At 58.4% G+C, this 27,191-nt stretch overlaps 3 protein-coding genes across 3 annotated transcripts; 1 reads left to right on the top strand and 2 right to left on the bottom strand.

Moving 5' to 3' along the window:
* Nucleotides 1-1,397: 1,397 nt before the first annotated feature.
* LOC148051653 (coiled-coil domain-containing protein 81-like) lies at nt 1,398-9,987 on the bottom strand. Its single transcript, XM_087735477.1, has 8 exons — nt 9,896-9,987; nt 7,762-7,889; nt 3,763-3,824; nt 3,155-3,308; nt 2,691-2,947; nt 2,400-2,485; nt 2,010-2,134; nt 1,398-1,510 (listed from the first exon to the last, which is right to left on the bottom strand). Exons 1-8 carry the CDS (start codon nt 9,985-9,987, stop codon nt 1,398-1,400), a joined length of 1,017 nt encoding a protein of 338 aa, XP_087591603.1.
* A 586-nt stretch (nt 9,988-10,573) lies between these two features.
* Nucleotides 10,574-14,963, bottom strand: LOC148051654 (coiled-coil domain-containing protein 81-like). Its single transcript, XM_087735478.1, has 7 exons — nt 14,846-14,963; nt 12,929-12,990; nt 12,321-12,474; nt 11,857-12,113; nt 11,566-11,651; nt 11,186-11,310; nt 10,574-10,686 (listed from the first exon to the last, which is right to left on the bottom strand). The coding sequence occupies exons 1-7, from the start codon at nt 14,961-14,963 to the stop codon at nt 10,574-10,576; spliced, it is 915 nt and encodes a 304-aa protein (XP_087591604.1).
* Nucleotides 14,964-21,435: 6,472 nt separating this feature from the next.
* Nucleotides 21,436-27,191, top strand: LOC148051655 (SUN domain-containing protein 5-like). Its single transcript, XM_087735480.1, has 11 exons — nt 21,436-21,718; nt 21,969-22,053; nt 22,617-22,684; nt 23,294-23,355; nt 23,557-23,597; nt 23,851-23,944; nt 24,528-24,603; nt 25,192-25,304; nt 25,911-26,078; nt 26,439-26,528; nt 27,060-27,191. Exons 1-11 carry the CDS (start codon nt 21,436-21,438, stop codon nt 27,189-27,191), a joined length of 1,212 nt encoding a protein of 403 aa, XP_087591606.1.

Consider the following 27,191-nt stretch of genomic DNA (forward strand, 5'->3'; position numbering starts at 1 on the left):
CTGGCAGCCTCTGCATGCCGGCCCTGCTGGGGCTCAGCCTCCCTGCCCTCTGCCCGTTCCCTCTGCTGCTTGCTCTGTGCTGGCAGAGAGGCCGGGGAGGTGCTCCTGCGCGTGGGGCGGCTGCTGTGCAACCCCACCAAGCTCCCGCTGTCTGCTCTGCCTGCTTTCCTCCTGGCAGGCGTGAGAGCACGGGGAGAGAAGGAGCACGCTGTGCTGGGAGGAGAGGACACTGTCCCTCGGCCCAGCGATAAAGCCAGGGAAGAAGCAGTCCCCTCTCTGGCCCAGAGCAGCCTTGCCGTGAGTTAGGCCTTCCAAACATGGCCGAAGAACATGGCCTTGTGTGTTTCCTGAGGCTAGAGAAGAGAGGCCACCCCTGGAAAATGAGTACCTCGCCCCTGGGGATGGAAGAGCCCAAGGTGGCAGCTTAGCCATGACGTCCGTCAGACCTAAGGGCTCTTGAAAAGTCCCCACGGTCCCTCCAGCTCTGCATTTCGACAAGGAAACAGCACCCAAGAACGACGCAGATTCGAATCACGTACCTCTTTTGCCACCTCGCGTGGTGCTGCCTCTGCTCCGGGCACCCCAAGCCCTGATCGCTCTGGCCAGGGCCACTCCATCCTGGAGCCCACTGATGCATTGGTGGCACCAAAAGGGAGGGCTCAAAGATGTATCCCGCCAATATGGTCTTCTGTGGTTCTTTCAGCACTGACCAGAACATCTCAGGCCTTGATTTTAGCAATTGTGCTGTCTCAGGTCCGGGTGGCTGGGGAATGTAGACCTTGTAGGTGGGCTCCTCAGGCATCCTGGCCTCAGAGCTTGTTGACGGTAATTTGCTTCTGACAGGGACTTTTTTTTCTCCTTGTTCTCTTCCTCTGCGCCTCCGAGGTTTCGCTGCCTGTGCTCGCCTCTGCTTTGATGCTCGGCCTTTGGGTGCGGGTTTGCCCTTGGGTTGGCTGGTCACAGGCTGCTTTTTTCCAGCGGAGGCCGCAGAGATTGCTGGTAGCCAGCTGAAAGGACACAGTGGGAGGGGTCTGCGTGAGGACACGATGGGTTTGGGGCCGCCTCCTGGCCCTATGAGCCATGGGCTTGTTTATGCAGCCACCGGCAGCTCAGCCGATGGCGATGGCTGCGCTCAGCTCAGGAGAGGAAACCCCCTGAGCCGGGACCCTCGGCTGACACACGGCTGTCCCTATGCACAGCTCAGGAGGCCACACTGGGGCCCTTCACAAAAAGCAGCCCTGTGACATGGGGGCTCCCAGCAGCCCCATCCCGCCCCTCCGGGCTCTGCCTTCACCACTGTTGGGCAGTGATGAACGGCAAGTGTTTGGGGGTGGGGAATGGGCTCTTGCTGGCTCAGAAAATGACCCCGTGCAGATGCCAGCCCTGCACCTCCAGCCTCACCACTCCACAGGCTTCTTCCTCGTTTTCACCCACTTCTGTTCCGGGAGCGCCTTGTGTTCCTCACTGGTCAAACTGGAACGGGCAGGCAAGGGCAGTTCAGCAAATCCCACTGGAAGCGGGAAAGGAGAGACCTTGTCAGAAGAGCATCGCTGTGATGCTGCCGGCCTCAGTGACGCACAGGGGTGCTCAGACCTCTTCCCAAAACCTCTGAGAGGGCCGTTCTGCTCCCCTCACAGCCACCATTTCCAGAGGCCTGGCACCCTCCCCAACACGGGTGCTTGATGGACTCCTCTGCAAACGCCCTAATAGCGTCAGGGTTTGGCAAGAGGAGCTGGGTAATGCCGGTGAGGTGACAGAGGCTCTTTGCGGAGTGAGGACAGCCCCTTGGGTCCACACCCCCCTGCTGTACCCAGGGATGGGCGTGATGGGCGCATCCCGTCCTAGGGCTCAGTTCTTGTGAAGCCAGCCTTAGGAGAAAAGGCTCTGCCCAGCTGGTGGGAAGCTTTGACGCAGGGCAGAGCCTTTTGACAGTCCCCACCGGGGATTTTCCCAGCGGATCACAGAAGCTGGTTGCCCACACTATGGAAACGAGCTGGGAGCTGCTTTACCTTCCATGTCTTGCCCGAGAGGTGGCAAACCCCCTTTTTTCTTCCACTTGTCCTCACCAGGGACTTTTCTCCAGGCCTTCAGAGGGCGCCTGGCCCTTGGTTTGGGCACAACCTCCAGTTCAAACCTGGAGACAAAGAGACACCACCAGCGTGAGCCACGGCACCACCAGCCCTTGCACTTGCTCACAGGCAGGTTTTGGCACGGTTGTAAAGGCCGTTGTTTTCCCAAATGGACTCTGCCTCATCCCCTAGGACTGTCCTGGGCAATGGGATCACGCAGAGAAGGAGTCCCTGCAGCAGGACTCTCGTGCTCACAAGGACAAACGCTGCCAAACCGCAGCTGAGCAGCCGCCTTGGCCAGAGGCTAAAGCTGCCAACGTACTCACTCACTCGGGAAAGACGATGACGCGGCCGGCGAAAGTCAGGGAAGCAATGGGCACCATCGGAGACAGCACCATGTCCAGCAGCTGGGGAAGCTGCAATGGAGGAACATGGAGATGGCAGGACATCCTCAACATGACCAAGGCACCCAGCAGTGGAGGAGTTCAGGGCAGCAAGAGCTGGTGGAGTCGTGCTGACGCCTGGCCTCAGCAGCTGGCCATGTCGCGGTGGGCCACACGCGAGCAGTGCTGGGGAACCGCTGTGGGTCTGCCCAAGAGGTGGGGAAACCAGAACGCTCACCTTGAATGCAGCGCTTTCAAGGACCTTCTTCCCAGTAATCCTCTCCAGGAAGTCATAGTAGAACCTCATCTGCACCCTGCTGCCTTCGATGAGGAGCACCCCCACATCCCTCAGGACAAGGGCGACGTTCTCCCCCTTCCCCAGGCAGTGAGAGAGGAGGGATGTGGTGCCTAGGATGCAGCCATCCACTTTTTGCCGGGACACAGAGGCATCCCTGGCCACCTTGGCATATTTCAGAGGCTCCAGCACCTTATTGCCTGGAAAACCACACGAGAGGGATGGAGGCGCTCACCCACTGGCCTTTCCGCAGGCATTTCCCAAGGGCTGCTTATTGCAGTCACCGCCCAGAAAGGCCCCGTGTTTGGACGTGCTCCGCAGAGGGGGCAGTTTGCTTTCAGAAAAGGGATGCGATACCCCCTTCACCGCGACGGTGCAGCCCGCCAGTGTTTAATGCGCCGTCTTACCAGGCAGGTCGTCCCTATTGTCCATGAGATTATGGACAACTGCAAGGTTCCTGGCCAGGCGAAACACGGGCCTCTGGAGAATCACGACCTTGTTCCCAACCTGGGTCCGTGTGGGGAGCACATCGAAGCAGCCGAGGGTGGGAATTCGTACCCCCTGTGAGTGGAAGAGAAGGGAAGAGCTGAAGCGGGAGGAGTGGCTGGAGGGAAGAGCTGCGGGTGGCCCTGACCAGGGATGGTGCTTTGGCCCAGCCCCTGCCAGCTCCTGCTCTTCAGAGACATGAGCCAGGCCAGTGGGGAGAGCTTTAAGGAGGAGCTGCTGAGTCCTCTCCCTCTGCCTTCCCCCTCGAAAGGAGCAGTGCTGGAGTCAGGGCAGAGGCAGCCGGAGGGCATGCAGGGGTCTCCAGTGACCGGGATCAGGCCTGTGGTACAATGCCACCTCCCAGAGGTGGTCCCAGCCTTGCACGAGCCCTGTGTCTCCATTGGTGGGGACTTTTGGGGTGGGTTTCCTGCTTTCTGAGGAGGGGAAGAGTAACTGCAGGCCATGCCTCAGGGCCATGGGGACTCCCCACTTCTCTGGGTGGGTGAGGAGGATGCGGGTGTCGCCCCACCTGGAGCAGCAGGAGCTGTTCTTGAACGTAGCCAGCCACAGCGTCCCAGATGGCTGTTTGCTCTGGAAAGCAAAGGAAAATCAGGTCATGCTCTGTGCCTTCCACCTCTCATGCTTCCAACATTCCCTGAGCTGTGGCGCAGAGGCAGATGCAAAGTGTCACTGCCATCTCCAGCCCCAAATGGAAATCCTCTTCTGGTGCCTTCCTTGGAAGAGTCTTGGGCTGCTACCCGGGACTTCGGTTCCTTCCACAGGAGGCCAGAAGACTCCAGGAGATTGCTGGAAGGAGTCTCGGGGAGCTACAGGGCATGGTCCTGACTCCATCGTACGTAGAACTCCTCCAGTAGCTGCCTTGGATGAGGCTGGTGCTGCCTACCGAGACTTCAGCTACCTCTACAGGATGATGCCAGAAGACTCTGGGAGAGTCCTGGGAAGAGACCCGGGGAGCTCCCGAGCATGGCTCTGCCTCCAGCACATACAAAAGTCCTCGGGTAGCTGCCTTGGGGGAGTCTGGGGCTGCTCCTGGGACTTTGGCTGCCTTTGACAGGAGGCCAAAAGTCTCCCGGAGGCGCCTGGCAGGAACCCCGGGCAGCTGCCAGGCATGGGCCTGCCTGCAGCGGCTCCCTCCCCTCAGGGCTTTCCCGCCTCTCTGAGGCGGGAAAATTCCCAGAGTCAGGAAAATTCCCTTCCCGAACTATCCTATCAGCCAGTCTTTCTAGTACGAGAGCGTGTTGCCTTTGTGCATAGATCTCTTGGTCGACAGCTTGGGCTGCAGTGTCGCGAGGTACTGGAATGTGGCTGCGGGCTCTGGGGTTGTTGGTGCTGAAGGAAAACAAAGGAAAGGACAGCCCAGCCCTGGAAAGAAGGACTGTGCTTGGTGGAAGCTGAGAGCTGACCACGAAGGATAAAGGAGAGCCCTGGATGATGCCACCAGTGCCATCCAAAGCACCTGCCGAAGCCAGAGGCCTGAGCCTGCCCTCTCAGCTGCGCTGAAAGGCAGGATGCTTACTGCAGTCCCACTTGCTTAGGAGAATGAACACGGCCTAAGACGAGGATCAGGCTTCAGACCATCTCAGTATGCCCTTGTAGCCTCGGAACATGTAGTTAGGCTTTAAAAATGAGGATTTAGAGCCCCAAAATGAGGCTTCGGGCCCTAAAGATGAGGGTTTGGACCCGACAAAAGAGGCTTTAAATCCTCACCAATAATGAGCCCCTGCAATGAGGCTTCCAGCCCTTCAAAGTAGGCCTTAGGCCTGAAAGAGTTAAACCCCAAAATGCAAATCTGGACCATAAAAATGAGTATTTGGACCCTCCAAATGAGGCTTTGGCCCTTCGAAATGTGTCTTTGTACTCTCCAAAGAAAGCTGGGGGCCCTAAAACTGAGGATTTGCTCTTTCACTCAGGGCTTAGACCCTCCAAATGAGCATTTAGGCTGTCAAAATGAGGCTTGAGGCCCTTAGAATGAGGGGAGAGGTCCTAAAAATGAGGCTTTGGGCCCTAAAAATGAGACTGGTAGACAGAAATTGTGGCCTTAAACTCTACATGTGAGGCTTTGGATGCTAAAACGTAAGCTTTGGACCCTAGAAAGGAGGCTTAGAACCCTAAAAAGGAGGCGTTGGGCTCTAAAAATGAGACCTTGGACCTTCAAAATTTGGGATCAGAAACAACAAGCAAGGATTTGGAGAATAAAATGAGATTTTGGACTCTCAAAGAAAGATCTGGGTCTTATCACTGAGGCTTTGGAGCCTGCAGATAAAGCTTCGGACCCTAAAGGCGAGCCTTTGTTCCCTAAGAAGAGGGTTTAGACCCTACGAATCAGTATTTGGCCCCTCCAAATGAGGCTTTGGGCCTTCGAAATGAGGCTTTGGACCACATCAGTGAGACTTTGGTAACGTAATACGAGAGTCTGGATCTAAAAATGAGGATTTGGACTCTGAAAACGAGAGTTTGGATCGTACAGCTGAGGCTTTGCACAGTCACTTGTGGCTTTGTAGCCTAAAAATGAGGCTTTGGGCTGGGAAATGAGGCTTTGTGTCCTATAAGAAGGATTTAAACCCTGTAAATGCAGCTATGGATCCTAATCATGAGGGGTTGCGTCATATAAATGGGAGCTTTGACTCTCAAAACCTGACTTTGTAAACTGAAACCGAGGCTTTGGACCCTAAAAATGAGTCTTGGTAGCCAAACGTGAGGGCTACGACCTTACAGCATGAAGCTTTGGACCCCAGAAAGGAGGGTCCCTCTGAGCCCTGTAACGGAGGGTTTATAAACTAAAATGAGGACTTGGCAACCTGAAACTGAGGCTTTGGCCCTGCAACCTTGGTGTCAGGCTGCATTTCAGGCTTTTGACCTAAAATGAAGGTTCAGACCCTAAAAATGAGGCTTTGAAATCCATAAATGAGAGTTGGGGCCCTCAAAATTCAGGTTTGGAAAACAAAAATGAGGCTTTGGACCTTCAAAAGGAGGCTTTGGTCATTAAAAAGTCGATGCCCCAAGCATGTCCGTGTTTAAGAGGCATTTCGACAATGCCCTTAGTAACGCACTTTAACTTGGTCAGCCCCGAATGGGTCAGGCAGTTGGACTAGATGATCGTTGTAGGTCCCTTCCAACTGAAATAGTCTCATCTCGTCTCGCCTCATCTCATCTCGTCTCTTCCCTTCTCTTCTCTTCTAAAAAAATGAGGCTTTGGCCCCTCAAAATTACAAACTGGATCCTCAAACTTAGGCTATGGGAAAATGAGGCCTTGAGAGAGCTAAACTGAGGGTTTGGACCCAAAACGGAGGGTTTGGACCTTAAAAATGAGGCTTGCGTCTTGAAAATGAGTGTTTGGGCTTTAGAACTGAGGGTTTGGACCTTAAAAATGAGGCTTGCATCTTGAAAATGAGTGTTTGGGCTTTAAAACCGTGGGGTTGGATCTTAAAAATGAGTATTTTGACACTACGAGGCTTTGGACCCTGACAATGACGATTTAGGCTCTAAATGGAGGCTTTGGGGCCCTGAAGTAGGTTTTTGTGCCTTCAAGATGCAGCTTTGGACTCCAAGAAATGAGGCTTTGTGCCGTAAACATGGGGGCTGGGGCTCCAAAAAGAGAATGTGGGCCTTAGAAAGGAGGGCTTTTTCACCCAAAGAGTGGACGGATGTTGTAGGCAGCGGGGCAAGACTTTGGGGGTGTTCATCCCTCAGTTGGGCATGTCCTTGAGCGGCCTGATGGGACCTGCTCTGAGCACAGGCTTGGGCTGGAAACCTCTCGATGTCCCCTCCGCCCAGAACGATTCCATGATTTGATCATTGCCCTCAGCAGAAAGACCTGATGTCACAAGCTCAGCTGGACAGGGTGACACGCTACAGACTCCCCGGTGAGACACAACTCAGCCCAACACTGAGCTCCTGGTTCTGAGTGGATCTCTCCATTTTGGCACATCAGCAAGATACTCAAATTCCCAGCCTGGCAAATTCCCTCGGATCTCTTGCACACTGGTTAATAACAATAATAACAGCAACAACAATAATAATAACGATGATGACGATGATAAAATAATATCCAAAATAAGGGATGGGCAATGCAGTTGCTCACCACCCGCCGAGCGATGCCCAGGCGGTTCCCAAGCACCAGCCCCTCGGCCAGCTTTCCCCAAGTTTTATACTGAGCGTGACATCCTACGGTATGGAGTAGCCCTTTGGCCAGTTTGGGTCAGCTGTCCTGCCTGTGCCCCCTCCCAGCTTCTTGGGCATCTCCAGCCTTCTCAGTTGGTAAAGCAGAAGCAGCTGCAAAGTCCTGGATTTACTCGAAGCACTACTTAGCAACAACTAACACATCGGTGCGTTATCAACATGATTCTCATCCTAAAGCCAAACCACAGCACTGTACCAGCTCCCAGGAAGAAAATTCACTCCGTCCCAGGCAAAACCAGGACAGCCAGATGCTCCCTCCCTTCCGGGGCAGGAACAGACAACCGAGCCCTCAGTGTGGCCTCTAGGAGAGGGAAAGAACCATGATTACCGCCGCCGGCCCCAGGCTGGAGCCCCTCCTGCTGCAGGAGCTCCTGCAGACACCGCTCCTTCCCTGCGATGCTGCTGACGGCCCCCGTGTTCACGGAGGATCGAGCGCGCCCCAGGCCCAGCTCGCTGCTGCCAGGACAGGCCGTGGGGGCCTGGGGCTGCGGGACAGGCCTCAGGGGAGGTGCTGGGGCCAGGGCAGCTGCAGGGGCCGAGCGGGGCCAGGGCGGATCCAGGGGGCTCTGGGAGTCAGGCTGCCCGGTGCCTGTGCCCGGGGGGGTCTGTCTCCATCTCCTTCCCCTCCCCAGCTCTCGGGTCACTCCCGGGGCTGCCCCAGCTGGGACCGGCTCCAGCTTGGAGCTACCCCTGCCACCCCGGGGGGCCAGCAGGCAGGAGTCACCCCGAAACCTGCCCATGGGCCTCACTCACCCCACGGGCAGCCCCAGCCCTCGCCTCAGCTGGTCTGCAGCTAGAGCAGAGACTGCACCACCCAAGGCCAACATGGCCAGCAGGCAGCCCCACGCCCCAGGACGGCAGCTCCCGGCATGGCCCGGGGCACTCCTGCCCTGCTGTCTGACCCTGCGGGGACACTGTCCCCCTGCCCCGGCTGGGCCCCATCCCTCTGCAGGCCCCCCGGGGCTGACCAGGGCCCAGAGCCCCGGTGGAGCAGGGAGGAGGAGGAGGAGAGAGGGACAGAGTGGCAGAGAGAGGTGGGGCAGGGCGGTGGGGTAGCCGGAGAGGGACAAGAGCAGGACAGAGGGACGAGGAGACAGACAGAGGGACAGGAGAACGGGATGGGGCTGGGCAGGGAGTGGAGGAAGGAAAAATGCTGGTGAGGAGCATGCAGAGGGATGGATCGGGAAAGAGCTGGAGGGGAAGGGCCAGTGGGGTGCAGGAGGAAAAACAGGGATAAGCAGCAGGACAGAGGGAGAGAGGGAGAAGAAGGGCAGGAAGGAGGACAGAGGGATGGACAGACAGAGGCAGGGTGAGGGAGGGGGACAGAGGGTCAGAGAGACACAAAAGGCAGCAGGAGAGCGGAGTGACAGAGAAATGGCCTCCAGGGTGGAGATGGAGGAAGAGCAAAGGGAGATGGGGAGCAGCCTCGCCTTTCCCCTCCAGGGACGTTCCGTTCTTCACAACACTGCTCCAAGTGCCTGCTTGCCCTCTCTTGCCCCAGAAAGCAGGTTCCTTTCCATAGCGGCCATGGAAAAGGTCCCTTGCATGGAAAGGGTCCCGGAGGGAAGGTCCCTCCGATGGCCCCACTTCCAGGACCATGCTGGGCCGATCTCAGAGCCATCGCCAATGGTAAAAAACCCTTCTCCCCCATTCCGGTGAAGGACCGTTACGAACAATTACAAAAGTCAACACCCTTTTGCAGCTTCTCCTTTGTGGTTTTATTCATCTCTTTCCCGAGCTCCTGGGGTCCCAAAGACAGATGGGTTTCTGCAAAAGAAGAGAGACTCTTCTAAAACAATCCCACAGGTTTTGGGAGGAGCGCCTTGCCCACACGCAGACCCCCTGGATGGCTTCAGGTCAGGACATTGAGGGGAGGGCAGCTGTTTCTCTCCCTCCCTTTACCCCTTCTCTGCAGCCTCTCCAGCAGCAGCGGTTTGCTCCCAAGCTGTGCCAGACCCACCCAAAAAGCCTTTCTCTTCCCACCGGGGATCTAAAGGAGCAACGAGCTGGGAAGAAACAGTCCCCTCTCTGGCCCAGAGCAGCCTTGCCGTGAGTTAGGCCTTCCAAACATGGCCGAAGAACATGGCCTTGTGTGTTTCCTGAGGCTAGAGAAGAGAGGCCACCCCTGGAAAATGAGTACCTCGCCCCTGGGGATGGAAGAGCCCAAGGTGGCAGCTTAGCCATGACGTCCGTCAGACCTAAGGGCTCTTGAAAAGTCCCCACGGTCCCTCCAGCTCTGCATTTCGACAAGGAAACAGCACCCAAGAACGACGCAGATTCGAATCACGTACCTCTTTTGCCACCTCGCGTGGTGCTGCCTCTGCTCCGGGCACCCCAAGCCCTGATCGCTCTGGCCAGGGCCACTCCATCCTGGAGCCCACTGATGCATTGGTGGCACCAAAAGGGAGGGCTCAAAGATGTATCCCGCCAATATGGTCTTCTGTGGTTCTTTCAGCACTGACCAGAACATCTCAGGCCTTGATTTTAGCAATTGTGCTGTCTCAGGTCCGGGTGGCTGGGGAATGTAGACCTTGTAGGTGGGCTCCTCAGGCATCCTGGCCTCAGAGCTTGTTGACGGTAATTTGCTTCTGACAGGGACTTTTTTTTCTCCTTGTTCTCTTCCTCTGCGCCTCCGAGGTTTCGCTGCCTGTGCTCGCCTCTGCTTTGATGCTCGGCCTTTGGGTGCGGGTTTGCCCTTGGGTTGGCTGGTCACAGGCTGCTTTTTTCTAGCGGAGGCCGCAGAGATTGCTGGTAGCCAGCTGAAAGGACACAGTGGGAGGGGTCTGCGTGAGGACACGATGGGTTTGGGGCCGCCTCCTGGCCCTATGAGCCATGGGCTTGTTTATGCAGCCACCGGCAGCTCAGCCGATGGCGATGGCTGCGCTCAGCTCAGGAGAGGAAACCCCCTGAGCCGGGACCCTCGGCTGACACACGGCTGTCCCTATGCACAGCTCAGGAGGCCACACTGGGGCCCTTCACAAAAAGCAGCCCTGTGACCCCAGCAGCCCCATCCCGCCCCTCCGGGCTCTGCCTTCACCACTGTTGGGCAGTGATGAACGGCAAGTGTTTGGGGGTGGGGAATGGGCTCTTGCTGGCTCAGAAAATGACCCCGTGCAGATGCCAGCCCTGCACCTCCAGCCTCACCACTCCACAGGCTTCTTCCTCGTTTTCACCCACTTCTGTTCCGGGAGCGCCTTGTGTTCCTCACTGGTCAAACTGGAACGGGCAGGCAAGGGCAGTTCAGCAAATCCCACTGGAAGCGGGAAAGGAGAGACCTTGTCAGAAGAGCATCGCTGTGACGCTGCCGGCCTCAGTGACGCACAGGGGTGCTCAGACCTCTTCCCAAAACCTCTGAGAGGGCCGTTCTGCTCCCCTCACAGCCACCATTTCCAGAGGCCTGGCACCCTCCCCAACACGGGTGCTTGATGGACTCCTCTGCAAACGCCCTAATAGCGCCAGGGTTTGGCAAGAGGAGCTGGGTAATGCCGGTGAGGTGACAGAGGCTCTTTGCGGAGTGAGGACAGCCCCTTGGGTCCACACCCCCCTGCTGTACCCAGGGATGGGCGTGATGGGCGCATCCCGTCCTAGGGCTCAGTTCTTGTGAAGCCAGCCTTAGGAGAAAAGGCTCTGCCCAGCTGGTGGGAAGCTTTGACGCAGGGCAGAGCCTTTTGACAGTCCCCACCGGGGATTTTCCCAGCGGATCACAGAAGCTGGTTGCCCACACTATGGAAACGAGCTGGGAGCTGCTTTACCTTCCATGTCTTGCCCGAGAGGTGGCAAACCCCCTTTTTTCTTCCACTTGTCCTCACCAGGGACTTTTCTCCAGGCCTTCAGAGGGCGCCTGGCCCTTGGTTTGGGCACAACCTCCAGTTCAAACCTGGAGACAAAGAGACACCACCAGCGTGAGCCACGGCACCACCAGCCCTTGCACTTGCTCACAGGCAGGTTTTGGCACGGTTGTAAAGGCCGTTGTTTTCCCAAATGGACTCTGCCTCATCCCCAAGGACTGTCCTGGGCAATGGGGTCACGCAGAGAAGGAGTCCCCGCAGCAGGACTCTCGTGCTCACAAGGACAAACTGCAGCTGAGCAGCCGCCTTGGCCAGAGGCTAAAGCTGCCAACGTACTCACTCACTCGGGAAAGACGATGACGCGGCCAGCGAAAGTCAGGGAAGCAATGGGCACCATCGGAGACAGCACCATGTCCAGCAGCTGGGGAAGCTGCAATGGAGGAACATGGAGATGGCAGGACATCCTCAACATGACCAAGGCACCCAGCAGTGGAGGAGTTCAGGGCAGCAAGAGCTGGTGGAGTCGTGCTCATGCCTTGCCTCAGCAGCTGGCCATGTCGCGGTGGGCCACACGCGAGCAGTGCTGGGGAACCGCTGTGGGTCTGCCCAAGCGGTGGGGAAACCAGAACGCTCACCTTGAATGCAGCGCTTTCGAGGACCTTCTTCCCAGTAATCCTCTCCAGGAAGTCATAGTAGAACCTCATCTGCACCCTGCTGCCTTCGATGAGGAGCACCCCCACGTCCCTCAGGACAAGGGCGACGTTCTCCCCCTTCCCCAGGCAGTGAGAGAGGAGGGACGTGGTGCCTAGGATGCAGCCATCCACTTTTTGCCGGGACACAGAGGCATCCCTGGCCACCTTGGCATATTTCAGAGGCTCCAGCACCTTATTGCCTGGAAAACCACACGAGAGGGATGGAGGCGCTCACCCACTGGCCTTTCCGCAGGCGTTTCCCAAGGGCTGCTTATTGCAGTCACCGCCCAGAAAGGCCCCGTGTTTGGATGTGCTCCGCAGAGGGGGCAGTTTGCTTTCAGAAAAGGGATGCGATACCCCCTTCACCGCAACCGTGCAGCCCGCCAGTGTTTAATGCGCCGTCTTACCAGGCAGGTCGTCCCTATTGTCCATGAGATTGTGGACAACTGCAAGGTTCCTGGCCAGGCGAAACACGGGCCTCTGGAGAATCACGACCTTGTTCCCAACCTGGGTCCGTGTGGGGAGCACATCGAAGCAGCCGAGGGTGGGAATTCGCACCCCCTGTGAGTGGAAGAGAAGGGAAGAGCTGAAGCGGGAGGAGTGGCTGGAGGGAAGAGCTGCGGGTGGCCCTGACCAGGGATGGTGCTTTGGCCCAGCCCCTGCCGGCTCCTGCTCTTCAGAGACATGAGCCAGGCCAGTGGGGAGAGCTTTAAGGAGGAGCTGCTGAGTCCTCTCCCTCTGCCTTCCCCCTCGAAAGGAGCAGTGCTGGAGTCAGGGCAGAGGCAGCCGGAGGGCATGCAGGGGTCTCCAGTGACCGGGATCAGGCCTGTGGTACAATGCCACCTCCCAGAGGTGGTCCCAGCCTTGCACGAGCCCTGTGTCTCCATTGGTGGGGACTTTTGGGGTGGGTTTCCTGCATTGCAAGGAGGGGAAGAGTAACTGCAGGCCATGCCTCAGGGCCATGGGGACTCCCCACTTCTCTGGGTGGGTGAGGAGGATGCGGGTGTCACCCCACCTGGTGCCGCAGGAGCTGTTCTTGAATGTAGCCAGCCACGGCGTCCCAGATGGCTGTTTGCTCTGGAAAGCAAAGGAAAATCAGGTCATGCTCTGTGCCTGCTGGCTCTCAACCCACCAGCTTCCCCTGAGCTGTGGCGCAGAGGCAGATGCAAAGTGTCCTTGCTGTCCCCAGCACCAGATGGAGACACCCCTGACATGGCTGCAGTGCTGAGTCTCGCCCACGCAACCCTGCCACTGTTGGTCCTGACAACGCTCCTGGAGTGCCTGGGGATGCCTGTACCTTCTGTGGTGATGCTGGGCATCATGAAGGCGTGCTCCATGCCATCCCAGAGGTGCATCTTGGTGGGCCTCACGCTGGCGGGTTGCTCCTTAGTGGCGACAGCCATGTGGGAGCTCATCCCTGCGTTCGTCCTCTGGACGCTCCTCCAGGGTGTGGGACCCACCGCCCCGTGTCCCCTTTTGTACCCTCGGGCGGCCATGTCACAGACCCAGTGTGACATCACGATGACATGGCCAGTGCTGACTCTGCTGCCCACTCTGACACAGCAGTGACCTGCTGCCCACTGTGACATGGTCAGAAGTGACCTGCTGCTCTGACATCCATCCCCTTCCTCCTGCCATGACACTGCCACAACTTTAAATGTTCTCCCAACTCCTGTTCAGGTTTTGGCTGGACACGCCGCTCATTCTCAGGCCTGACGTGTGCTGGGAGCAGGGTCATTAGGTTAATGCCTGGCTGAGACATTTGCAGGACACGATGGACAAGACAGGGTGACGGCTGTTCTGCAGCCCTTAAAACCTGCAGCTCGCTTCATTCCCGGTGAGCCTTTTGGTTTCCCCACTGCTTGCGCAGACCCACAGCGGTTCCCCAGCACTGCTTGCGTGCAGTTTGGTAGCATTTGCTCCTTGAGAACACGGGGGTCCTCCCACGGGGACACGGGCAGTGATTATCATTCCTCTCCCCAGCCTGTAAGGTGGATCTGATGGGAAAGGGAGAGGAATCTAGGGGGCCTGGACTTCTTTGCCAGGTGACCTGGACTTCTTTGCCAGGTGACCCCATTTACTAGGACGGTCCTCAGGGGTGGGGCAGAGTTGACTTGAGACAGCAACGGCCTTTACAGCAGTGCCAAAATCTGCTTGTGAGCAAGTGGCAAGGGCTGGTGGTGCCGTGGCTCACGCTGGTGGTGTCTCTTTGTCTCCAGGTTTGTGCCCAAACCAAGGGCCAGGCGCCCTCTGAAGGCCTGGAGAAAAGTCCCTGGTGAGGACAAGTGGAAGAAAAAAGGGGGTTTGCCACCTCTCGGGCAAGACATGGAAGGTAAAGCAGCTCCCAGCTCGTTTCCATAGTGCGGGCAACCAGCTTCTGTGATCCGCTGGGAAAATCCCCGGTGGGGATTGTCAAAAGGCTCTGACCTGCGTTAAAACTTCACGCCAGCTCGGCACACCCTTTTCTCCTACTGACTCGTTGTCTTCACTAAAACAGAGCCCTAGGGTGGGATGCACCCAAGGGTATGGTGGGATGATGCAATCCAAGGCCCTGTCCCCCCCTTGAGGACTTAGATCTCCAAGAGAGACTGTCACCTCAAGAGCACCAGCTCCTCTTTCCCAAATCTGCCGCCGATAGTGTGGTGGCAAAACCACATTGTGCCACAGGAAATGAGGAACTGGGAAAGAGCTCGCGTTGGGGATAGCACGAGGCCTCTGGCAGCTGTGAGGGGAGCAGAAGGGCCTCTTGGCTGTTTTGGCAAGAGGCCTGAGCACCCCTGCGTGTCAATGGGGTCAGCAGCGTCAGTGTCCTTGCTGTCCCCAGCACCAGATGGAGACACCCCTGACATGGCTGCAGTGCTGAGTCTCGCCCACGCAACCCTGCCACTGTTGGTCCTGACAACGCTCCTGGAGTGGCTGGGGATGCCTGTACCTTCTGCGGTGATGCTGGGCATCATGAAGGCGTGCTCCATGCCATCCCAGAGGTGCATCTTGGTGGGCCTCACGCTGGCGGGTTGCTCCTTAGTGGCGACAGCCATGTGGGAGCTCATCCCTGCGTTCGTCCTCTGGACGCTCCTCCAGGGTGCGGGACCCACCACCCCGTGTCCCCTTTTGTACCCTCGGGCGGCCGTGTCACCCACTGGGACCCTGCAGTGACACGGCCACTCTTGACTCTGCTGCCCACTATGACACGGCCACCAGCAACCTGCTCCCTGCTGTGACATGGCCACCACTCGCTGGCTGATCGTGGTGACGTGGCACCTACTGACCTGCTGCCCTCTGTGATGGGGCTGCCACCGCCCCTGTGTCAAGTGCCCGGTGGTGATGTGGGGCCCAGCCCATGGCTCCTTCCTCCGTGTCTGGCGTCCAGCTGACGTACACCTGGGCTGGCTCAGCCCCATCACCCTGTGCATTCTCCTGAAACCAGCAGACAGCACAGAGGGAAAATGCGTGCTCTTGTAGATCAGCCCGGCGGCATACACTCGGCCCTCTCCCAAGTGTTGTGCAAAACACTGCTTTTTGTCACAGTTGCCACAAACACCGGTGGCTCGGTCTGCAGACCCTTCGCTCACACCTGGATGCTCCGAGTGGGATGAGCCATCGGTGGCTGCGTTGGAGTGCTCCCAGCAAGGTCCCCCAGGGCCTCTTCAATACCCAGCAGGGCTAAGTTGGGACAGGGGAAATTCTGACTGCATCGAAGGAAAAAAGATGTGTCCTATGAGGATCGTGAAATGTTCCGAGAGGATGTGTGATCGCCATGATGGACATGTTGGAGCCGCAGCCAGAGCCAGCCTGTGCCACTGGCTCCAAGCAGAGCAGAGGTGGACTGGAGAGCTCCAGATTGCAGGGATTTTGCTCTTTCCTGTGTCTTTGGTGATAGAAATGGGAGGTCAAGCGTGGGGGTTTTGGAGAAAGAGGCACGCATGAGTATTGCCGTCCCAGCCCTGCATCAGCACATCAGTCTTCCTCACGCCTCCTGTGCGGAAACCCTGGCAAACAGGCATTCAGCCACTCTCTGCCCCCAAAGTTGCCCTGCACAAATGGAGGCTGTTTCTTGCTCAGTGAAGTTTAGTTTCTCTTCTAGTCAAAGTCTTTCTGTTCTGTTTCTGTCCTTCCAGGGGGAGGAGAGCAGGAGGCCCCCGGGGCTCCCCTGAGCCCTTCAGGCAAGGGGAGCCCTGGCGGCACCAGGCGGAAACCCTGAAAACACAATCAAGGCCAATCAAACTCTTTGTTCACACCCAGAGCCTGTGCGTGGCTTCAGCTCCCAGCACTGCAGCAGCAAAAGGATAACCAGCAACATCCCTCTGCACATCCCCAGGGCCGTTTGAGGGTGGTGAGGGTTTTCCTGGAAGTTGGAGCTGGTTCCCTCATCTCCCCCTGAGATGACTTGTCCAGGGATGGTGCTTCGGGCCCGACTGCCCAATCCCGCTCTTCAGAGGCACGAGCCAGGGTGGTGGGGAGAGCTTTGGGGAGCAGAAGCCGGGTCCTCTCCCTCAGCTTTCCCCTCCATAAGAGCAGTGGTGGAGTCAGGGCAGAAGCAGCCCGAGGGCATGCAGGGGCCTCCAGCAACCAGGATCCGCCCTGTGGCACAATCCCACCTCTGAGAGGTGACAGCACATGGCACAAGCCCCGTTTGTCCCTCAGAGGGTTTCCTGCTTTCTGAGGAGGGGAAGAGTAACTGCAGGCCATGCCCCAGGGCCCTGGGGACTCCCTACTTCTCTGGGTGCATGAGGAGGATCCAGCAGGAGCAGTTCTTGAACTCAGGAAAAAGGAAAACCAGGTCACGCTCTATGTCTGCCGGCTCTCAACCCAGCTTCCAGCATTCCCTGAGCTGTGGCACATAGGGAGATGTCATTGCCATCTCCAGCCCCAAATGGAAATCCTCTTCTGGTTCCTTCCTTGGAGGAGTCTTGGGTTGCTACCCAGGACTTCGGTTCCTTCCACGGGAGACCAGAAGACTCCGGGAGATTGCTGGAAGGAGTCTCAGGGAGCTACCGGGCATGGACCTGGTCCATCATATGCAGAACTCCTCCAGTAGCTGCCTTGGATGAGGCTGCTGCTGCCTACCAGGACTGCAGCTACCTCTACAGGATGATGCCAGAAGACTCCGGGAGAGTCCTGGGAAGAGGCCCGGGGAGCCACCGAGCATGGCTCTGCCTCCAGCACATACAAAAGTCCTCGGGTAGCTGCCTTGGGGGAGTCTGGGGCTGCTCCTGGGACTTTGGCTCCCTTTGACAGGAGGCCAAATGTCTCCCGGAGGCGCCTGGCAGGAACCCCGGGCAGCTGCCAGGCATGGGCCTGCCTGCAGCAGCTCCCTCCCCTCAGAGTCTGAGAGAAAGCCAAAGTCCAGAAAGAAAACTGCGAACATCCAGGGATTCTTACCACACCAAAGGTGCCAGGACCTTCGATGCGCCTGATGGGCAGGCAACCGTCCTTTCAATCCGAAAAGGAATGCCTTTACCTTGCCAGGGGTCCTGCTCAGAGCTCTTCGGTCCGCGCTTCGGAGGTTCTTCCCGAGAATCCCTCGGAGCCGGCTGGGGGTCCTGCGATGCCGCGGATGTGTTGAGATTCAGAAGCAGAGTCCCATCTGGGTCGCCCAAACTGTCACCGAAATGGGGAATCAACCTCTTCACAGCAATGTAGCATCGAGAAGCAGGCATTCTCTTTATTACAGCGCTGGATGCACGGGGGATGGTCCCACCTAAGGTGCCTACCGTCATGCAAAGCTAATGGGCAAATTGCCCTTTCTGCTTAGCTTTAGAAACCATTTGCAGCAGCAGGAGAACCCCAAAAGCAAGCGGGGATGCCCACTCCCCAGCCCCATCTCTCAGGAACCCCTTGGCAGCCTCCAGCACCCGCCAGGGAATGCTCCTGCCACCCTGACCCCCTCCCAATACTCCCTGCTGTTAGACAGCTGCCAGGAAGACGGGCTTCTAACCCTCCCCGTCCCTGGAATCCTTTGGAGGAGCTTTCCGAGTGGCTGCCCGCGATGTCTTTAGCGGAGAAGGCGTTGTAGCCCAGGACACGATGCCCATGATAGCAACAGCGGGAGGGAACAGCCAAGTGTTGCAAAATGCAGGACTGGGGGACCGAGGGGCCTCGAGTGTTAGATGGGGGAGCCCATGACGGGAACAGCGCAAGGGCTGCAGAACCGCACAGCCTTTCTGGGAAGCGCAGAGACGGTGGTCCGTCAAGAGGAAAGACGGGTCGGGGTCGTCCCAATGCCAAGGGGAGAATAACCAGGGGCCAAACGCTGGAAAATTCCCCGTCGACACTAATCAATGGGACACAAAAGGAGTCCCGAAAGAGAGCAGCGAGCTCTAGAGCGGGGACGTTGATGGGCCGAGGAACGGGGGGGTTTCCCACAGGCCACTCAGACAGGCTCCCCACACCCCTTTCACAGAAACCGGGGGGTAACCGACAAACCGACAGCCGGGATGCTGGGAAGGTGCTAGGCCAAACGGTTCCGTCTGCTCCTGCGGCAGTTGTAAACTGCAGCCGGGCCCCTCTGCCTGCCCTGGGCTGGTGCCACTTGCGCTAAGAGATCTGGTATCTCTTCTTAAAGTACCTGCACAGGTTGTGCCCCTGCCCACACTTACCTTCCATGCTAAGTAGCAATTTGTGCTGTGTCAGTGTCCTTCTTGTAGTGAGGGGCCCAACACTGAACACAGGATTCAAGGTGTGGCCTCACCAGTGCCCAGTACAGGGGGACGATCACTTCCCTAGTCCTGCTGGCCACACTATTTCTGATACAAGCCAGGATGCTATTGGCCTCTTGGCCACCTGGGCACACTGCTGCCTCATGTTCAGCTGGCTGTCCACCAATACCCCCTCCTTTTCCCCCGGGCACCTCTCCAGCCCCTCTTCCTCAAGCCTGTAGCGTTGCATGGGGTCATTGTGACCCAAGCGCAGGACCCGGCACTGAGCCTTGTTGCACCTCACACAGTTGGCCTTGGCCCATCAATCCAGCCTGGCCAGGTCCCTCTGTAGGGCCTTCCTGCCCTCCAGGAGATCAACACTCCCACCCAACTTGGCATCATCTGCAAACTTACTGAGGGTGTACTTGATCCCCTCATCCTGATCATTGATGAAGACATTAAACAGGACTGGCCCCACTGCTGAGCCCTGGGGAACACCACTTGTGGCCAGTCACCAACTGCATTTAACTCCATTCACCACAACTCTTTGGGCCCGGCCATTCAGCCAGTTTTTTACCCAGCAAAGAGCACGCCCATCCAAGCCATAAGCAGCTTTTTTTTTCTCCCTTCCTTTCAGTCTTTCCTGTGTGCCACTGAGCTATTTCCTCTGTTCGTTTAAGACCTAGATCTCATCAAATACTTCCCAGTTGTCAAGTCCTGAGCCAGTAAAGCACTGTAGGAATTTGGCAGTCTTCCAGCTGGCAGAGGTAAAGTTCTACCTGTTAGCGTCACAATGGGAAGATGCGTGTATCTTTTCCCCCCAAAAGTACAAATTGTGTAAGGGTTGCTCTAGTATCAAATTTAGTATCCCTAGAAGCATATGTTAGTAATAATGGAATAGTAAGAGAATTAGACAGTGGCAATGGCCCCAGGGACCTAGCTTTTCTTTATATACTTGTTAATCTGCATAGTTTCTTGAAGACCACACATGGAAAATATGCTTCTTTTTGGAGACATTATAATAAAAACAACGCTCAGGACAATAGCAAAATGTCCTGGTTTCAGCTGGGATAGAGTTAATTTTCTTCCTAGTAGCTGGTGTAGTGCTGTGTTTTGGATTTAGTATGAGAATAACGTTGATAACACACTGATGTTTTAGTTCTTGCTAAGCAGTGCTTACACCAGTCAAGAACTTTTATGCTTCCCCTACCCAGACAGTGAGAAGCTCGGAGGGAGCACAGCCAGGACAGGTGACCCAGACTGGCCAAAGGGCTATTCCATACCGTATGACATCATGTTCAGTATATAAACTGAGGGGAGTTGGCTGGGGGGCAGCGATGGCTGCTCGAGGACAGGCTGGGCATCAGTCGGCAGGCAATCGTATCGTGCATCACTTGCTTTGTATATTATTATATTATTATTAATATTATTATTATTACTACTACCAACACTACTACTCCTATTTTACTTTACTTTATTTCAATTATTAAAATGTTCTTCTCACAACCCACGAGTTTTTCCCCCTTTTACCCTTCCGATTCTCTCCCTCATCACACTGGAGAGGGGGGAGTGAGTGAGCGGCTGTGTGGCACTTAGTTGCTGATTGGGGTTAAACCATGAAACAGGACCACAAACACTGGTCCTCTGCGCTTGCCTGCCCTCCTAAAATACCAAAACTCTCTCTGTCTCCCGCTCATTGTAGCCAGAGCCCAGCTCTGAAATGGAAAATATACGGCAATTTCACCCACACCAAAGGTGCCAGGACTAAAAGCTGTTTCTGACCCTAACATTCCCGTGGGAGCACTTCACAGCCCCACAGACACTGGTGCTCTAAACATGACTAGACACTTAACGGAACCAAAACCCTCTCCCACTTAATTGCTCTCAGGTTCTGACAGAGGCCGGATGCCTCCCCCAGTGTGACATCAGAGCCACCACTGTGAGGTCAGAGCTGGCCGCCCGCATAGCCCTGTGGCGCGCGGGCAAGGAGCCCACAGCTGCCGTGTGGCTCTTGCCCTGGGCAGGCGCGCTCCTGCTGTGGGGCAGCGTGGGGCTGCTGCCGGAGCTGTTTTTGCCTGGGCAGGCCACACTGCTGGGGCTGAGGGGGAAGAGCGGAGCGGGGCGCCTGCCTTTGCCCAGAGATGGCGAGGAGCAAGGCCCCCGAGAGAAGACGCCAAGGGCCCTCCCAAGGCTCCTTGGGGAACGAGGCTGGCCAACAGCCGGCAGGGGAGGCAGCAGGGCCGAGCCGCTGCCAGACGAGTAGGTACGAAGCCTGGCATCTGCCCGGGGCATCAGGCTGGGCTGGTAGCAGGGACGTGGCCTAGCACGGTCAGCGCGGTGCGGAGCAGCCTGGGGAAGCCGACAGAAGTTTTCTGAAGAAGAGCCCCGTGGCTTGCGAAGCCCCCCTTCTGTGGGGACGGGTCTCGGCGGAAAGCCTGCCTCACTCTCCCAGCCAAAAGGCAGTGTGCAGCAGGGGCTTTTGGGGAGGCGGTAGCCTCGTGCTGCAGGGTCGGAGCCCAGCCCTGCTGCACGGGGCGCTTTTGGTGCACGGGGAGGCCAAGCCCCTGGGGCCTGAGACTGGCCCCCTCGGGACGTTGAGGCACGATCCTGCCTGGCTGATGGGAGCAGCTGTGCGGTGCAGAGAGGGGTCGGGAGACCTGGGAGTGCCCAGGGAAGAGGTGGGGGGGGCCGTGGCGGGGGACAGCAGCCCGTGCCCCCTCCGCGAACGGCCACTGGGAGGTGTCTGCCGCGGGGCAGGTTGGGGCCAGGGGCCAGGGAGCAGGGAGGGACGGGCTGAGAATCGCGCTGTGCTGCCGGCTGGGCTTCCCGAGGGGCGGGTCTGCTGCTGCCAGCTTGCTCCCACTGCAGGCCTGTAAAGCAAAGGATGGGGAAAGGAGAGGGGGGGCCCGCTGGGAGCAGCCCAGCTGTGCTGGCCTCTCTCGCTGCTGCTGGGATGGCCCATCCTCTGGCAAGGGCCGCCGCTCAGGCTACTCCTGCCCGCCTCGGCTCCCGCGGCGTGGGGACGGTGGGCAACGGGCACTTGTCTTTTTCCTCCGACAGGAACCTCGGCATGGAGGTGGAGCTGGGGATACTCTCTTCCATGTCAGCTCCCGGCTCAGCCACTCAAGGGCCTGCCAAGTGGCGCGACAAGGCCACAGAAATTGCAAGTGAGCTCAGCACTGCTGCTTGCCGTGACCTCCTCGGGGCTGAACTTGGAGAGCTGCGCTGCGCTGGAGCTCTGGCCAAATGTCACAGGCGGCAGGAGAAGTGCAGGCTGCCCTGCTCTTTGCCCCAGGGAGGGAGTGTGTCGGACACGGTGCCCGCCTCCCCGCAGGCAGCTGCGACACGCGGGGCTGGGCATCCTAGAGAAGAGACCTCAAGAGGCAGGCCTAACTTTTCTCTGCTTTCCTTGCGCAGGGACAGCCTTCAGCCTTACTTGCCATCCGGCAGGCGACCTTGTCTCCCCGCGGAGACATCTGCTGAGGACGTGCATCTCCGCCGCGTACGTATTACATCACGTTTCTGCTGTGGACGGGGGAGAGAAAGGGGATGTCTGAGGGCCGGTGCAAGCCAAGGGGAGAGCAGAGGGTGTTCCCCAGGCAGCAGCCCAGGGCTCCCAGTCGGGCGCCCAAGCTGGGGCGCTGCTCGTGCTGTGGCCGTTCTCAGGGAGAGGCAAGAGCAAAGCCCCTCGGCACCCCTAAGAGAGAGCTGTGTGATCGCAAGTGAGAACAGGCCTGCTTTCTCAGCCCAAGAGAGAGCAAGGTCCCCACCAGAAAGACTGCTGAAAAGCAGTCTTCATTTGCTCGGCCTCTTTACTTCCCTGCATAATTTTCAGTCCCTTTGGGATGCTGCTTCTGGAGCCCTTCCCCTGGGGGAGATCTGCCGGCAGTGTTGAACGGTGTGGACAGAAATCGTCTTCCTCCTGGGCGCTGCTCTGGCAGCTCTCTGGCAGCAGGAGGCTTCCAAAAGGCTGGCTTTCCGGCCTGAAAAGGCAACTCCACCGGGGGAGGGCTTTGCCCAAGACTTGGAGCATTGGCAGCCACAGGACTCCCTCCTCTTTTGCAGGCAAAAGATGGCCCTGCAGAAGAAGAGGATCTTCCACGTCGTCTTCTTGTGGCTCCCCGTGGCTCTTGGTGAGTTTGCATGAGCAGACACCTGAGAGCGACAGCCAGGCTGTGCTGCATGCCAGCTTTCAGCTGGCCAGCTTTCCTTTTGGGCCGCTCTGGGCGGAAACTCCCATGGCCCAAGCGCTTCCCGACTACGGCCTGCACTGGGACTGCCTTTTGGACTGCCAGTAAGACTGGGAGCCTCCCAGCCATGCTGCTGCTCTGGCCACTGGACCACAGGGCTTGCTTAGTCTGCAAGTCCGCGAGAGAAGGGCGTAGCTACTTCCAAGCCTGAAGTGGGGATTCCCAGAGGGGAGGGGCCGTGCAGGGGGACCCATGGGGAGGTACCTCTCCTAGCCCATGCAGCCTGGTCTCGGGGCTCCCCGAAGCAGCGAGGGGAAGCGGGGAATAGCTCTGGGGCACTGAGCACACCTGAGGCTCACGGCTGCGCAGTCCCCTCCAGCCTGGGCCGATGGCTTCCGGCCAGAGGCGCGTCCTCTCTCCGCACCCCACCTTCCCCACCTCCTCAGCTCACCTGCTGCCCCACCCCTAAGGCAACAGGCAGGAGACAACGCCACTGCAGGCATCGCTAGCGACCCCAGTAAAATAACTCTCTCTTGATGATGTGAATTGCAGCTGGTGTTTACTGCGGGACCTCACTGCCAGGGTGGACAATGCGGACAAAGGCACTGCTAGAGGTCGGTGACTCCTCTGCCACAGGCACCTCCTGCAACACAGCACTGCTGAGAGCGGCTGGAGAAATCACGGGCTCTCCTGCTGCCACGCAGGCTGACCCAAAGAAGCAGCAGCTTGTGCCGAGTCTTCCTAGGGAAGCCTCTCCTGGGAAGCCCCGGCGGCTCTGGTAGCGGATGCTCGAACCGAGCCTTTTTCCCTTTCAGGAGCTGGCCCTTGTGTCTGCAGAAGACCTGAAGACCCTGCGGTAAGAGACGTTTCCGGAGCTGGAATTGCTTCTGTGCAGAAGCGTCAGCCGCCCTCGTGCTCCCTGCACTCCTTTTGCTAACAGCCAGGGCTCCCATACCTCCTACCTGCCTTTGCCTTCTGCTCAAACTGGTGTGGAAGGGAAGCACGCGCAAAGCAGGGAAAGCACACGTGTCTCTCCTTCTTGCCGAGCTGAGACGCTCCCCAGAGGGGACGGGCCGCTCTCTGACAAGATCTGCTTTCCTGTCATGCAGGAACTTTTGCGTTTCCTTGGCGGAGCATAGCCAGAAGATGCAGCTTCTGACGGAGGAGGTGGCTCAACTGAGGGCAGAGATCAGCAGGGCAAAGGTGATGCTGCGTTTTGGGGAAGGAGGCTTGGCTGGGCAGAACCCCCGAGAAAGCACTCCTTGGGCTTGTTGGTGGGGTCGCGCTGCTGACTGCAGCAACCCAGCCTTTGCCCCAGGGCCTTGCTGGGTGAGCTGCTGCGCTGCACAGGCCCTTCTCCAGGCCCACTTTAAGCAGGCTGCTTCAGGCAGCACAGGACTCCCGACAGCCTTCCCTTGGCACGCCGGCACTCTGGCTCCTCTGGCTGGGCTCCTGAGGCAGGGATGAGACCCAGGCACGCTCACGGGGCCAGCCGTCGCTTGCAGGGCCCGAGCCCATCTCCCCGCTGACGGGCAGAGCGTGGAGGGTGGGGACGAGGGCGTGGGGACCCTCGTCAGCCCACCTGGCGGCCATGGCCGCGGCCGCGGACACAGATTCTCTTCCTCACTCCTCGTGGCTCACGTCAGCAGCAGCGAGTCTTGCAGCTCTGTGGACAAGGCTTGCCTTGCCTTTCTGACACTGACCCTTTGCCTCTGCCGGCGCTAGCAGCCACGCTGAGCTGCCCGCTGATGTGGTCCTTTTCTGTGTTCCTTTATGGCGTTCCCAGGAAGTGAACCAGGCAGCGTCCCACATGGCTTCGGAAGTCTCCGTCGAGATGTCTGACTGGGCCCTGAAAAGCTCTGGTATGGACACAAGCAGCCCAGTCTCCTTGCCCTGCGCTTGCCTGGAGCACTCCCCAAAGAAGCCTGTGCTCCGGGCGCCGCTCTCCAAAGTGGGGGAGCTTCAGTGCTTCCTGGGGTCCAAGAGCAAGGCTGTGGCACAGTGGCTCTCTCAGACTCCCTCCCAGTCCTGCCCTCGGCCTCCGCACAGGGGCCTCCGCACGGGTGCCTCCGCCGCTGCCCCCGCCCGTGTTCCCGTGCTCTTGGAAGGGCTCTCTTCCTCTCCGCTGCCTTCGAAGAGGGAATGGCTGGGCCATCCTTTGCTGCCCATGCCGCAAGCCCTCACTTTTGGTCTGCTGTCATTGACGTGGGCGCCCGCCGTCTCCCAGAACCCTCAGACCTTCTCCTCGTGGCGCTGTGAGAGACGCAGTCACCACCAGGCACGTGGCTGCCGTCATTCCCCTGTGCAGCTGGGCACCCCCAGCAGCGTGGGGAGGAGGAGAGGACTGACAGACGTGGAGCTGGCCGGCAGCATCAGAAATACTGTCTGAGCACCGAGTGCTCCTAGAATGTGCCCTCTTCCAGTAGTCACCTGCTCTCCCTCCCTTCCAGGTGCCACCATCGACATGCAGAGAACTTCCGAGACCTACATCTGCAAAGAGACCTGGGGCTGCAGGCTTTTGTGGCTCTTGTGCGCTGCCAAGCCTCCCGACACTATTTTGCAGGTATCCTAGCAGAACTCCTCAGGGAAGGTTTCCTGCCTCCCTCTGAAGTTGAGGACCGACCTCAGGGGCTCTCCCCTCGCTCCAGTGGCACTGCTCAAGCCCACAGTGTTGCTCAGGTTCCCGAAAGCAAAGCTCCAACACAGGGCTGGGCTTGCTAGCAATCAGCGCTTCCCCTCCGGAGGGGAATGGAGCTGAACGGAGCCAAACTGCTGCACCTCGCCCACAGTGCTCTGCCCCAGCTGGGTGAAAGACTTTCTCCCTGGTGACCCCGTTTCCACGCCCATCCCTAAGAGCGCCTTTTTGGGGCTGGCAGGCGGGAGGTGGGGGGTGCCCTGCAGAGCCACTGGGCAGAGAGGTGTTTCTGCTAGGCCCTGACTGGGACGCTTTCAGAACCGCTGTTCTCCTCTGCCCCATAATCCTGAGGGCCCCCTTTCAGTCAGGCAGGGACGAAGGCCTCCTGCTTCTGTCCATTTCCTCCCACGCGCCTCCTTTGCAAGCCAGAATAGACCCCACGGACACAACGGCGCCTACGCTTCAAGCTACGCGCGCCGTTGTGTTGGCCCCAACGCTCTCTCACTCTTCCTTGCTCTCGTGTTCTGCTTGCAGCCGGATATTTCCCCAGGAAACTGCTGGCCTTTACAAGGGCATCAGGGCCAGGTGGTCATCAGGTTGCCAGCACGCGTCCATCTGACTGCCGTCACTGTGCAGCACATCTCCAAAGAAGTCTCTCCAGATGGGACTGTCACCAGCGCCCCCAGAGACGTCGCTGTCTTTGTGAGCCTCTGCTGGGCGCTTCTGGCGGGCATCTGGCCCTGGGGGAAAGCCATGGCAGGGTCTTGCTTGCTTTTGTGTGTCCTCTGAGCTTTGCGTCCTGCTCTCTCCTGAGCACTGCACGGCCCTAGCGGGACACTTCAAGGCCTCTAGGGGTTTCATCCCTCTTGAGACTTGTTCGGGACAAGCACCTCAGGGTTCCTGAGCAGAAGTCAAGGCCGAGACTGAGCTCCACCATAGCGAGTGCTAGCCTACTGCTAGAGCCCCAGGAGAGGGTGGGGAGATAGCAGGGCTGATCCCGCACCTCCGTCCCCTCTTTGTGGGGACGAGTCTGAGCTGCTCTCCTTCTGCTTTGCCCCTGAGGGAGTGGATGCGGACGGAGAAGAGGAAACTCTCCTTGGGACGTTCACGTACAACGTGGCAAAGGAGCCCATGCAGACCTTCCCTCTGAAGGTACGGTCCACGCGCAGGGGCAAGGTGCCGGGGAGCAAACCAGGTTTGCCTGCAAGTCCATGGCAGGAAGAGCGGGAAGGCTTTCTCCCTGGGCCGAGGGACAGTGTCCTCTCCTCCCAGCACAGCGTGCCCCTTCTCTCCCCGTGCTCTCACGCCTGCCAGGAGGAAAGCAGGCAGAGCAGACAGCGGGAGCTTGGTGGGGTTGCACAGCAGCCGCCCCACGCGCAGGAGCACCTCCCCGGCCTCTCTGCCAGCACAGAGCAAGCAGCAGAGGGAACGGGCAGAGGGCAGGGAGGCTGAGCCCCAGCAGGGCCGGCATGCAGAGGCTGCCAGCTGCCTTCCCCCTTCCCGTCTCCCCAGCCTCCCCAGCAGCCCCGGTACCAGCAGCGAGCCTCGGCTTTCCGCAGCCGCTCCCACCCACTTTCAGGAGCTCGTTCCTGAGCAGGAGCAGGGCTGGCAGGGGGAGACACCTTCATTGCATTGTCGCTCCTAACAAACACCCCCGCTTCCTTTTCCCGCTTTTCTTGCCAGAACGCGCCGCTTCCCAGAGCCTTTGCCCGTGTCAAACTTCTGGTGAAGAGCAACTGGGGAAACCCAGCGTACACCTGCATTTATCGAGTGCAGGTTCACGGGAAGATGGCAAAACCCGAAAGCCTCGCCTGA

Source organism: Nipponia nippon, unplaced genomic scaffold (assembly GCF_047370975.1).
Source record: "Nipponia nippon isolate SJK-2023a ecotype South Korea unplaced genomic scaffold, ASM4737097v1 scaffold_59, whole genome shotgun sequence".
Classification (NCBI taxonomy): Eukaryota; Metazoa; Chordata; class Aves; order Pelecaniformes; family Threskiornithidae; genus Nipponia; species Nipponia nippon.

Coding starts and splice junctions, on each gene's coding strand:
- LOC148051653 (XM_087735477.1), bottom strand. CDS start 9,987: ATGCCTGAGGAGCCCACCTACAAGGTCTACATTCCCCAGCCACCCGGA. Junction 2,486..2,690: donor TTGAAAGCGCTGCATTCAAG/GTGAGCGTTCTG, acceptor CCTCCATTGCAG/CTTCCCCAGCTGCTGGACAT. Junction 2,135..2,399: donor CGCGTCATCGTCTTTCCCGA/GTGAGTGAGTAC, acceptor CTTTGTCTCCAG/GTTTGAACTGGAGGTTGTGC.
- LOC148051654 (XM_087735478.1), bottom strand. CDS start 14,963: ATGAGCTCCCACATGGCTGTCGCCACTAAGGAGCAACCCGCCAGCGTG. Junction 12,114..12,320: donor CAATAGGGACGACCTGCCTG/GTAAGACGGCGC, acceptor GTGGTTTTCCAG/GCAATAAGGTGCTGGAGCCT. Junction 11,652..11,856: donor TCGAAAGCGCTGCATTCAAG/GTGAGCGTTCTG, acceptor CCTCCATTGCAG/CTTCCCCAGCTGCTGGACAT.
- LOC148051655 (XM_087735480.1), top strand. CDS start 21,436: ATGGGGAAAGGAGAGGGGGGGCCCGCTGGGAGCAGCCCAGCTGTGCTG. Junction 22,685..23,293: donor GTGGCTCCCCGTGGCTCTTG/GTGAGTTTGCAT, acceptor TGTGAATTGCAG/CTGGTGTTTACTGCGGGACC. Junction 25,305..25,910: donor CTCCCGACACTATTTTGCAG/GTATCCTAGCAG, acceptor TTCTGCTTGCAG/CCGGATATTTCCCCAGGAAA.